The sequence below is a fragment of the Cherax quadricarinatus genome, chromosome 43 (assembly GCF_038502225.1).
Source record: "Cherax quadricarinatus isolate ZL_2023a chromosome 43, ASM3850222v1, whole genome shotgun sequence".
Classification (NCBI taxonomy): Eukaryota; Metazoa; Arthropoda; class Malacostraca; order Decapoda; family Parastacidae; genus Cherax; species Cherax quadricarinatus.
The window spans coordinates 18,878,478-18,891,885 of NC_091334.1; the positions used below are offsets into that span (position 1 = coordinate 18,878,478).

The window sequence follows — 13,408 nt, forward strand, 5'->3', positions numbered from 1 at the left end:
AGGTCGCTCCTGTCTGTCTCAACTATTGGATCACTACGACAAGGTCCTAAATGCACTAGAAGACAAAAAGAATGCAGATGTAATATATACAGACTTTGCAAAAGCCTTCGACAAGTGTGACCATGGCGTAATAGCGCACAAAATGCGTGCTATAGGAATAACAGGAAAAGTCGGTCGATGGATCTATAATTTCCTCACTAACAGAACACAGAGAGTAGTCGTCAACAGAGTAAAGTCCGAGGCAGCTTCGGTGAAAAGCTCTGTTCCACAAGGCACAGTACTCGCTCCCATCTTGTTCCTCATCCTCATATCCGACATAGACAAGGATGTCAGCCACAGCACCGTGTCTTCCTTTGCAGATGACACCCGAATCTGCATGACAGTGTCTTCCATTGCAGACACTGCAAGGCTCCAGGCGGACATCAACCAAATCTTTCAGTGGGCTGCAGAAAACAATATGAAGTTCAACGATGAGAAATTTCAATTACTCAGATATGGTAAACACGAGGAAATTAAATCTTCATCAGAGTACAAAACAAATTCTGGCCACAAAATAGAGCGAAACACCAACGTCAAAGACCTGGGAGTGATCATGTCGGAGGATCTCACCTTCAAGGACCATAACATTGTATCAATCGCATCTGCTAGAAAAATAACAGGATGGATAATGAGAACCTTCAAAACTAGGGAGGCCAAGCCCATGATGACACTCTTCAGGTCACTTGTTCTATCTAGGCTGGAATATTGCTGCACACAACAGCATCTTTCAAGGCAGGTGAAATTGCTGACCTAGAAAATGTACAGAGAACCTTCACAGCGCGCATAACGGAGATAAAACACCTCAATTACTGGGAGCGCTTGAGGTTCCTAAACCTGTATTCCCTGGAACGCAGGCGGGAGAGATACATGATTATATACACCTGGAAAATCCTAGAGGGACTAGTACCGAACTTGCACACGAAAATCACTCACTACGAAAGCAAAAGACTTGGCAGACGATGCAACATCCCCCCAATGAAAAGCAGGGGTGTCACTAGCACGTTAAGAGACCATACAATAAGTGTCAGGGGCCCGAGACTGTTCAACTGCCTCCCAGCATACATAAGGGGGGATTACCAACAGACCCCTGGCAGTCTTCAAGCTGGCACTGGACAAGCACCTAAAGTCGGTTCCTGACCAGCCGGGCTGTGGCTCGTACGTTGGTTTGCGTGCAGCCAGCAGCAACAGCCTGGTTGATCAGGCTCTGATCCACCAGGAGGCCTGGTCACAGACTGGGCCGCGGGGGCGTTGACCCCCGGAACTCTCTCCAGGTAAACTCCAGGTAAACTGTATTGTGACTGTCACATCACACACATACACATACACCGGGGCCAGGAGCTATGAGTCAACCCGCAGCGCTGTATAGCCCTTGTGGCTTAGCGCTTCTTTTTGATTATAATAATATGAGTCAACCCCTACAACTACAATTAGGTGACTACACCACACTGGAGGACAGGAGAGATAGGGGGTCATGTTAACGACATATAAAATAGCAAGATCCATACATTGTAACTTTAAGAGATACGATAAAGCTCATGGAGCAGGCATAGAGTGGACCTAGTAGCGACCAGGGAAGAGGCGGTGCCAGCTGTGACTCGACCCCTGCAACCACAAATAAGTGAGTACACATACACAGTGTCCTTTGGACTGGTGGGCAACACTCTCGCCTCACACACTGTCCATGGTTCGATCCCCGGAAAGGGTAGAACCATTGGGCGTGTTTACACCTGTCCCGTTCACCTAGCAAGTAAGGAGGTACCTGAGTTTTAGTCGACTGGTGTGGGTCGTATCCTGGGGGACAAGACTTAAGGACCTCAGTGGAAGCAAGACAGACAGTCCCTCTATAACTCACTGACTTTCTTGAGTTATCCAGGGTGGCTAACCCTCCGGGGTTAGAAATACGAACAAAATCTTATCTTTTCACACACACACACACACACACACACACAACTTCCTATTGAAGCCTCCCAACCAGGTCAACCCCAGTGCAACCAAACACTCTAAATCAAAACACCCATGCCACATCCAATGCCCCCACCCACTACATTACAAACTCCACCCCCACAGCAACAACCCATAGTTCCTTACCAGGTCCCCCACTTCCCCAACCCCAATACACCTCCCAGACCACAGTCTTAGAAAAGAAGTTGAAGGTGTGGTATACAAATGCAGATGGAATAACAAACAAGTATGAGGAGTGGCACGAAAGAATCAAGGAGACATCCCCAGACATAATAGCACTCACAGAAACAAAACTCACCAGAATAATAACAGATTCAATCTTTCCATCCGGATATCAAATCCTCAGGAAAGACAGGGGGAGGAGGAGTTGCACTGTTCATTAAAAACCAGTGGGATTTTGAGAAAATTGAAGGAATGGATGGCACGGGCGAAAGGGACTACTTAGTAGGAACAATCCAGTCTGAGGGACATAAGCTGATAATTGCAGTAATGTACAACCCACCACAGAACTGCAGGAGGCCAAGAGAAGAATATGATGAGAGCAACAGAGCAATGATCGACACACTAGCCGAGGTGGCCAGGAGAGCACACATGGAGGGAGCAAAGTTACTAGTTATGGGTGATTTCAATCACAAAGAGATTGACTGGGAAAACCTGGAGCCCCATGGGGGTCCCGAAACATGGAGAGCCAAGATGATGGATGTGGTACTGGAAAACCTCATGCATCAACATGTTAGAGACACTACCAGAGAGAGAGGAGAGGATGAACTAGCAAGACTGGACCTTGTATTCACCTTGAGTAGTTCGGACATCGAGGGTATCATGTATGAAAGGCCCCTGGGAGCTAGTGATCATGTGGTTCTGTGCTTCGACTACATAGTTGAGCTCCAAGTGGAGAGAGTAGCAGGAATAGGCTGGGAAAAACCAAACTACAAAAGGGGAAACTACTCAGGCATGAGGAACTTCCTTCAAGACATTCAGTGGGAGAGGGAACTGACAGGAAAACCAGTACAAGAAATGATGGACTATGTGGCAACAAAATGCAAGGAGGCAGAGGAGAGGTTTGTTCCCAAGGGAAACAGAAATAATGGGAAGAACAGAACGAGTCCTTGGTTCACCCAAAGGTGTAGGGAGGCAAAAACTAGGTGTACTAGAGAATGGAAAAGGTACAGAAGACAGAGAACTCAGGAAAATAAAGAGATTAGCCGAAGAGCCAGAAACGAATATGCACAGATAAGAAGGGAGGCTCAGAGACAATATGAAAATGACATAGCATCAAAAGTAAAGACTGACCCGAAGCTGTTGTACAGCCACATCAGGAGGAAAACAACAGTCAAGGACCAGGTAATCAGACTGAGGAAGGGTGATGGGGAATTCACAAGAAACGACCGATAGGTATGTCAGGAGCTCAACACAAGATTTAAAGAGGTATTTACAGTGGAAACCAGTAGGACTCCAGGAAATCAGAACAGGGGGGCACACCAGCAAGTGCTGGATGAGGTACATATAACCAAGGAGGAGGTGAAGAAGCTGCTATGCTAACTTGACACCTCAAAGGCGGTGGGACCAGACAACATCTCTCCATGGGTCCTTAAAGAAGGAGCAGAGATATTGTGTGAGCCATTAACAAAGATCTTCAACACATCATTTGAAACTGGGCAACTCCCTGAGGTATGGAAAATGGCAAATGTAGTCCCAATTTTTAAAAAAGGGAGACAGACATGAGGCACTAAACTACAGACCTGTATCACTAACGTGTATAGTATGCAAGGTCATGGAGATCATCAGGAGGAGAGTGGTGGAGCACCTGGAAAGAAACAAGTGTATAATTGACAACCAGCACGGTTTCAGGGAAGGAAAATCCTGTGTCACAAACCTACTAGAGTTTTATGACAAGGTGACAGAAGTAAGACAAGAGAGAGAGGGGTGGATCGATTGCATATTTTTGGACTGCAAGAAGGCCTTCGACACAGTTCCTCACAAGAGGTTACTGCAAAAGCTAGAGGATCAGGCACACATAACAGGAAAGGCACTGCAATGGATCAGAGAATACCTGACAGTTACTAAAAACAACAGACATAGCCCCACTCCACAAAGGGGGCAGTAAAGCAACAGCAAAGAACTACAGACCAATAGCACTAACATCCCATATCATAAAAATCTTTGAAAGGGTCCTAAGAAGCAAGATCACCACGCATCTAGAAACCCATCAGTTACACAACCCAGGGCAACATGGGTTTAGAACAGGTCGCTCCTGTCTGTCTCAACTATTGGACCACTACGACAAGGTCCTAAATGCACTAGAAGACAAAAAGAATGCAGATGTAATATATACAGACTTTGCAAAAGCCTTCGACAAGTGTGACCATGGCGTAATAGCGCACAAAATGCGTGCTAAAGGAATAACAGGAAAAGTCGGTCGATGGATCTATAATTTCCTCACTAACAGAACACAGAGAGTAGTCGTCAACAGAGTAAAGTCCGAGGCAGCTACGGTGAAAAGCTCTGTTCCACAAGGCACAGTACTCGCTCCCATCTTGTTCCTCATCCTTATATCCGACATAGACAAGGATGTCAGCCACAGCACCGTGTCTTCCTTTGCAGATGACACCCGAATCTGCATGACAGTGTCTTCCATTGCAGACACTGCAAAGCTCCAGGCAGACATCAACCAAATCTTTCAGTGGGCTGCAGAAAACAATATGAAGTTCAACGATGAGAAATTTCAATTACTCAGATATGGTAAACATGAGGAAATTAAATCTTCATCAGAGTACAAAACAAATTCTGGCCACAAAATAGAGCGAAACACCAACGTCAAAGACCTGGGAGTGATCATGTCGGAGGATCTCACCTTCAAGGACCATAACATTGTATCAATCGCATCTGCTAGAAAAATGACAGGATGGATAATGAGAACCTTCAAAAACTAGGGAGGCCAAGCCCATGATGACACTCTTCAGGTCACTTGTTCTATCTAGAACCTTTTCAAAGGTGAAATTGCTAGGGAGAACTTTCACGGCCAAGCCCATGATGAGGTTCACTCCCTGGAATGCAGGTACACACCTGGAAAATCCTAGAGGGACTTACTATCTACGGCTTGGAATACCATTGCTGCACTAGCACGTAACATACAATAAGTGTCACCTTTCAAGGCAGGTGAACCATTGCCGACAAGCTAAAGTCAAAATGTACAGAGAACTTTCACGAAGCGAATGCAGATGTAATATATACATTTGCAAAAGCGGAGATAAAAAATGCGTGCTAAAGGAATAACAGGAAAAGTCGGTCAATTATTGAACACAGAGAGCGCTTCCGAGGCAGCTACGGTCCTAAAGGCCTGTCCCATCTTGTTCCCTGACATAGAATGCAGCCACAGCAGGTCTTCCTTTGAGATGATATGACATGATTATATACACCTGGGGCTGCAAAAACAATCCTAGAGGGACTAGTAAATCTTCATCAGAGTACAAAACAAATTCTGAAAAATAGAGCGAAACACCAACGTTGGGAGTGATCATGTCGGAGGATCTCACGAAACCATAACACCCACTGCTACAGAAAGCCTTCAAAACTAGGGAGGCTTGGCAGACTAGATGCTGCACCATCCCCCCAGAAAATGAAAAACTTTCACGGCATAACGGGGGGAGCGCTGAGGTTCCTAAACCTGTATTCCCTGCACATGATTAAGAGACCAACTTGCACAAAAATAACTACGAAAGCAAAAGACTGTCAGGGGCCCGAGACTACAATAAGTGTCAGGGGCCCGAGACTGCCTCCCAGCACACATAAGGGGGATTACCAACAGACCCCTGGCAGTCTTCAAGCTGGCACTGGACAAGCACCTAAAGTCAGTTCCGGATCAGCCGGGCTGTGGCTCGTATGTTGGTTTGCGTGCAGCCAGCAGCAACAGCCTGGTTGATCAGGCTCTGATCCACCAGGAGGCCTGGTCTCAGACCGGGCCGCGGGGGCGTTGACCCCCGGAACTCTCTCCAGGTAAACTCCAGGTAAACAGGGAGGCAACAACGAGTCATGGTACGCGACGAGGTGTCAGAGTGGGCGCCTGTGACAGGCGGGGTTCCACAGGGGTCAGTCCTAGGACCTGTGCTGTTCTTGGTATATGTGAACGACATAACGGAAGGGATAGACTCAGAAGTGTCCTTGTTTGCAGATGATGCGAAGTTAATGAGAAGAATCAAATCGGATGAGGATCAGGCAGGACTACAAAGAGACCTGGACAGGCTACAAGCCTGGTCCAGCAACTGGCTCCTTGAATTTAACCCTGCCAAATGCAAAGTCATGAAGATTGGGGAAGGGCAAAGAAGACCGCAGACACAATATAGTTTAGATGGCCAAAGACTGCAAACCTCACTCAAGGAAAAAGATCTGGGGGTGAGTATAACACCGAGCATATCTCCTGAGGCGCACATCAATCAGGTAACTGCTGCAGCATAAGGGCGCCTGGCAAACTACGGATAGCGTTCCGATACCTCAGGATTCGTTTAAGACTCTGTATACCATTTACGTCAGGCCCATACTGGAGTATGCAGCACCAGTTTGGAATCCACACCTAGTCAAGCACGTCAAGAAATTAGAGAAAGTGCAAAGGTTTGCAACAAGACTAGTCCCAGAGCTACGGGGATTGTCCTACGAAGAAAGGTTGAGGGAAATCGGCCTGACGACACTGGAGGCCAGGAGGGTCAGGGGAGACATGATAACGACATATAAAATACTGCGCGGAATAGACAAGGTGGACAAAGACGGGATGTTCCAGAGATGGGACACAGAAACAAGAGGTCACAATTGGAAGTTGAAGACCCGGATGATTCAAAGGGATGTTAGGAAGTATCTCTTCAGTCATAGAGTAGCCAGGCCGTGGAATAGCCTAGAAAGTGATGTAGTGGAGGCGGGAACCATACATAGTTTTAAGACGAAGTATGATAGAGCTCATGGGGCAGGGAGAGAGAGGACCTAGTAGCAATCAGCGAAGAGGCGGGGCCAGGAGCTGTGACTCGACCCCTGCAACCAAATAGTGAGTACAAATAGGTGAGTACACACACACACACACACACACACACACACACACACACACACACACACACACACACACACACACACACACACACACACACACACACACACACACAGGGATGTTAGGAAGTATTTCTTCAGTCACAGAGTAGTCAGGAAGCGGAATAGTTTGGGAAGCGATGTAGTGGAGGCAGAATCCATTCATAGTAAAGCTTTAAGCAGAGGTATAATAAAGCTCATAGTTCGGGGAGAGTGACCCAGTAGAGGCCAGTGAAGAAGCGGAGCCAGGAGCTATGAATCGACCCCTGCATCCACAGTTAGGTGAGTACACACACACACACAACACATACCCCACTATCATTACCACCACCACACAATCACTACCACGCCACAATACTATTACAACACAATCATCACCACCACAAACCTACCCCTACAATCATCACCAACACATACTATGTACCCCTGTAATCATCAACACATAGTACCCCTACAGTCATCACCATCACTAAACGTACACACCTCCCACCACTATCACCACAACTACTAACATCTCCACTAACCTGCAGGAGCTGGCTAACGTGACAGATGCGATCGTTAACTGTGAACCCAAGATCAGCGAGGAAGGAGGAGTTAACACCTTGCTGGTAAGTTGACAACCATGTGTGTTGAAGCAGTCTCTCTCTCTCTCTCTCTCTCTCTCTCTCTCTCTCTCTCTCTCTCTCTCTCTCTCTCTCTCTCTCTCTCTCTCTCTCTCTCTCTCTCTCTCTCTCTCTCTCTCTCTCTCTCGATATTATTTAACTGTATAGTAACTATAGAAATATTATGACATAAACCACATTATTCATGAGGTGAGTCTAGTTTGCCTCTGCTATATATATATACCATTATTATTCAAGAATGAGACACGTAACATATAATGCATAAGTGTCTCATTCAACCAGTCGATTTTCTAAATCATTTATCACACCATTATTATTATTATTATTATTATTATTATTATTATTATTATTATTATTATTATTATTATTTTATTGTCATAATTAATTTCAATACTGAAGCGTCTATCTGTTTTCACAGGTTCGGGGCACACTCTGGTCTGCTTGCTTCTACCCCAAATATTTTAGCACCTGTGGATTTAAAAGTGAGTAACACTGTGTTTGTGTTTATTCACCGAGGTCGGGTGGAGCTCAAGCTCCCGGCCTTCTTTTATTCACGAGAAATAGAGTACTACATAACAGGGGAGCAGCAAATTATTCTAACACACAGGATATGTGGACAGGCTAAACCTGGACTGATACTCCATAGATGTATTTATGGTTGTTAAAGTTATTCAGATGCTCAGTATTATTCAGTGGGTTTGAAGAAAAACTGAGCTAATACTCGGCAGTTATTTTCACAGTTGTTTCAGATATTCAGATATGCAAAACATAATCACAAACGTGAGGCCAGGAGGTTTTAGCCAATTTGTGTAATATGTTACTATGTATAATCATTGTACTAATGTATACCTGTAGCTATAATAAACTTATTACACTGTCTTACAGGTAACCTGACCATGATGCTGTTCCCTGGTTACCACCAGCAGATGGAGAAGGAGGTAGAGCAGTTCATGAGTCAGATAATAGACTTGGGTGACGACACTCTCGGCCATGACCAACCCCAGGGTCACCAGGACGCAGAGATGGTCGATGGTCAGTCAAAATGAGCAATAGTAAAAGAAATAGAAACTGAAATACATACAAGAACATGTTTTCTACTGCATTTTACACTCTTTAATATTTTTTAAAGCACTTACAATATATCGCTTGCATATATTTTTTGTATTTTACCATTTGTAATTGTAAAGATGTTAGTGTTAGTGTATCTCCAGGCGATAATCAAACTAGAAACCAGGAAGTGAAAATAATGTACCATACATATATATATATTGTGAGGTGCATATCTCTGAGTATATATATGTTGGGAGTTTACTTTAATCTTCACTTTAGGGATTAAATTATTCCTTACTGATGAACAGATTATGCCTTAATCACCTTCGTGTAGGTGAGAGGCTTTAATTAAACCCCATTATCCACCAATGAAGATAACATACACTGATACGTATTACTGGGAGGTATGCAAGGTATGTCTTGACCTGCGGTCATTCCTCAGCTGGTTTGCTGGAAACCTCGCCTGAGAAGAATGAAGAAGTATCAGAGATAACAGATGTAGACATGGAGCGGGATGTAGAAGCCATGACAGCTGAGAACCTCCACCCACCACCACTCTCAGCTCAGATGAAGGTAAGGCTACGCTACCTATTATTTTTTAGGAAATAGAGCAGTTTCTTCATTTCAATTCAATTCAATTCAAGTTTATTCTCTATAAGGGTTACAATGTGGGGTTTACAGAGGGGGCCACTAGGACACCTAGCATGGCTAGGCATTTCGAGCAGACTAGATTAATTCTTAACATTAAATCCTTACAGATTATGGTATTAAGGCTAAGTGACTACATCATAATTTGTGAGTTTAGTAATGTGAATGCTTTTGTTTTGGCACAATACAAGGTGTCTATATTGGAGTATCATAGGCAAACTTATGACTAGTTAGGATTTATTTTTTTAAAATTTGACGCAAATCTTAGTCATATGATGACCCGCTACTGTAATCTTTATTTCTTGAGGTACATGATGAAATTTTTACAGACATCATTGGCGTACTATATAGAAAAAAAAACCTGGTTTTGCAGCCTGGTTGATCAGGCCCTGATCCACCCCGAGGCCTAGTAATAGACCGGGCAGCGGGGGCGTTGACCACCGAAACCCTCTTCAGGTATACTCCAGGTATGCAGAGAATTTTGGGCAACTTAGGATAACCTTATCCTTCAGGGTGCGACCCACAACAGTCACTAACACCCAGGTACCTACCTACTGTTAGGTAAACGGGTGCGCACTAAGCTTAAGGAAACATGCCCAACGTTTTACCTGTGCTGGGGGATCCATCCCGGACCCTCAGTGAACTCAGGACGCTATAAAGTAAGCCACGAGCAACCTTAAGATATGCAAGAAAGGTATAAAATACCGACAATATGAAAGTTAAGACACATGTGCAACATCTGGATATCTTTATTGTAGACGTTTCGCCATCCAGTGGCTTTATCAATACAGATTCTAGGACATATAAGGAAGACAGTAGAACTATATACAAAATATGAGGTAATCAGTCCCTCAGCCTTGGAGTTAGTGTTCACAGCATCGTGGTGGAGGAGAATCTGGAGCAAAGGCAAGAAGACTGGCGGTTATATAGGCGTCAGTGGATAGGGACGGGCAGCAGACGAGGGCATAGTCACTGGTAGGCGGGATTCCCCAGTGGAAGTAGGTCCTTCCCAAAGAGATGGGTTAGTTGCAGCAGCCGTGAAGAAGGTCTTGTAGATGTCCTCTGAACCAAGATTCCATGATGTTGCAGTGTCTGACAAGTTGTGCAAGAAAGGTATAAAATACCGACAATATGAAAGTTAAGACACATGTGCAATATCTGGATATCTTTATTGTAGACGTTTCGCCATCCAGTGGCTTTATCAATACAGATTCTAGGACATAATAGGAAGACAGTAGAACTATATACAAAATATGAGGTAATCAGTCCCTCAGCCTTGGAGTTAGTGTTCACAGCATCGTGGTTCTACTGTCTTCCTATTATGTCCTAGAATCTGTATTGATAAAGCCACTGGATGGCGAAACGTCTACAGTAAAGATATCCAGATGTTGCACATGTGTCTTAACCTTAAGATAATTGTAATCACCCAGAATTGTGTAATTGTACCTAAATAAACTGACTTACAATGGAGCTTTTGGTCATATGACCAAGGCCTTCCACTGGCTTACCGGTCCATCTCTTTAAAAACTAAAATTTCATGATGAAGGTAAGCACCCCTACTATTAAAATATTATCTAAATTTTATAACAAAAAAAATATAGGCATAGCTATTATATTATGCTCAGGGTGGGTGGCAAAACTGAAGCTAACGCGAATTTAAGCAAAAAAAAAAAAAATAGGTACTACTGTATATAAACGAATTCAAATGTTTAAATATAATAATACTTATTTTTACAAGGCTTATTATCTGTGCATTACTCGTGGACCGTTAATTAAATCGCAGTCCACGTAATTAACAACAACAGAGATATTTTACTTAAACTCCAAAATAGGGAAAAAAATAAATTTTCATCATTATATATATATATATATATATATATATATATATATATATATATATATATATATATATATATATATATATATATATATATATATATATACATATATATATATATATATATATATATATATATATATATATATATATATATATATATATATATATATATATATATATTATACTACGAAATCATCAATTATCAATATTTTAGTCATCTATAATCAACATCTTAATCATCTATTATTAATATCTTAATCATCAGTTATCAACATTTAAATAATCAATTATTAATAGCTAAGTTCCAAATACCATCTTAATGGATGGGACTCGAACCATGGCAGGCGAGTCCTAAAACTCGCAGGCCACCAATTATCATCTTAATCATCAATTATCCGCTTACTTGTCAATTATTATCATGTTAACCGTCTATGCTGTGCATCCTTTCGTTTTTATGTATAATGAATGTCTTATACAGTTAATTTGAAATGAAGAATCTAATCTTAATCATCAGTTATCAACACGTTAACCAACATGAAAATTAAGACATGTGCAACATCTGGGCACCTAAAGTCGGTACCTGACCAACCGGGCTGTGGCTCATACGTTGGATTGCGTGCAGCCAGCAGTAACAACCTGGTTGATCAGGCCCTGATCCACCATGAGGCCTGGTCACAGACCGGGCCGCGGAGGCGTTGACCCCCGGAACTCTCTCCAGGTAAACTCCAGGTATCTTTATTGTAGACGTTTCGCCATCCAGTGGTTTTATCAATAAAAGTTCTAGGATATAATTTAAAGACAGAAGTACTGTGAGAAATTATTAACTATATACAAAAGATGTGGTAATGAGTCCTTCAGCTTTGGAGTTGGTACTGAAAAGCACTGTAGTCGTCCTAGAACTTGTGCTGATAAAGCCACTTGATGACGAAACGTCTACAATAAAGATAACCCAGATGTTGCACATGTGTCTTAATGTTCATCTTGTTGGTATTGCATACCATTCTTGTACAACGTTAACCAACAATTACTTCCTCCAGGGCAAGGAAGCCCATCCTTCCAAGGACCTGCACGATAAATCTGTCCACACATCCACTGAGACATCTAGCCAACGTGAAAAATCCACTGAGAATCCCTCCCAAAATTCATCTGAGAAACTCGCTGAAAATTCAAGTGAGAAGCCCCCTGAAGTTTCCGGGGCCTCTGAGGTGACCACTGCAGAGGAGCTGACTGATAGTACCATGAAAGAAGAGGAGACAGTGGGGGAGGATGGCGGTACTGAGACTACCACACAAACTGGTGTCTAATTTCGTCACTCCAATGTACACACAAATCTGGATGATGCACGATGCTGTAAGTCCGACAAAGTGAGAATTTCACCGACATTTTCTGTATTGGGAAAGAGTCAGGCGGTCTGGTTGACATGGTTTGATCAGGTTACTAACTTCGAACAAAATCTTTAGTACGATGTTTTACCCAAAAAGTGAGTGATGAAACTCTTTTGTGGGTTTATAAAGCCTCTCTGTGAGTGAAACATCGTATAATAATGTTTCTCCCATGCTACAAAATGTCCTTGAAATTACAGATTTGGTCGTCAGGACTGCAGTGGCAGGCAATATATAGGTCTATTACACAAATAACCAGGTTACGACGACGTTTCGGTCCGACCTGGACCATTTAGTCACACCGAAACGTCGTGGTAAGCTCCTCCTATGTGCGGGTTATTTGTGGATTGTTCCAGTCACGGTATTGTGTTTTTTGTTTTTTATAGGCCTATAGGCCCGTAAGTGGTAAACAGTTCCCCTTTCCTCTAACTATTCAGTATATCCATGTTACTCAGAGTCATATTAGAGTTTGTTTCGTGTTTTTAAAACCTCTATATACTCAAAGAAAAAAAATGCTATTTTTGTTATTAACTCATAATTATAATTTTAAGAACTAAAATTATAATGTCGCGAGAGGCTAAAAAAATCAGGTGTGCTTAATATGTTTTTATTTAGATAGAGTAGAGTTTGTAAAATGTTAAACTACTTCTTAATGTTAAAATTAACAAATGAGATTTATGCAGTGTTATCGTCTATATTTTTTTGTAAAAGCAGGTAAATACAGCATAATTTTTTTTTTTTTTTTTTTGGGGGGGGGTATTTTTCTACACTCAAAACCTATGCATATAAATATT

The 13,408-nt window shown here is 42.7% G+C and overlaps 1 protein-coding gene across 1 annotated transcript in view; it reads left to right on the forward strand.

Moving 5' to 3' along the window:
- LOC128694339 (uncharacterized) overlaps nucleotides 1-12,698 on the forward strand; it is a 28,602-nt gene extending 15,904 nt beyond the window's left edge. Inside the window, exons 11-15 of the mRNA XM_053784433.2 lie at nucleotides 7,602-7,679; nucleotides 8,113-8,176; nucleotides 8,580-8,726; nucleotides 9,187-9,317; nucleotides 12,270-12,698. Of these exons, the coding sequence (XP_053640408.1) occupies nucleotides 7,602-7,679; nucleotides 8,113-8,176; nucleotides 8,580-8,726; nucleotides 9,187-9,317; nucleotides 12,270-12,536 (687 nt within the window). The 3' untranslated portion in view covers nucleotides 12,537-12,698. The remainder of the gene's footprint in view (nucleotides 1-7,601; nucleotides 7,680-8,112; nucleotides 8,177-8,579; nucleotides 8,727-9,186; nucleotides 9,318-12,269) is intronic.
- Nucleotides 12,699-13,408: the final 710 nt, after the last annotated feature.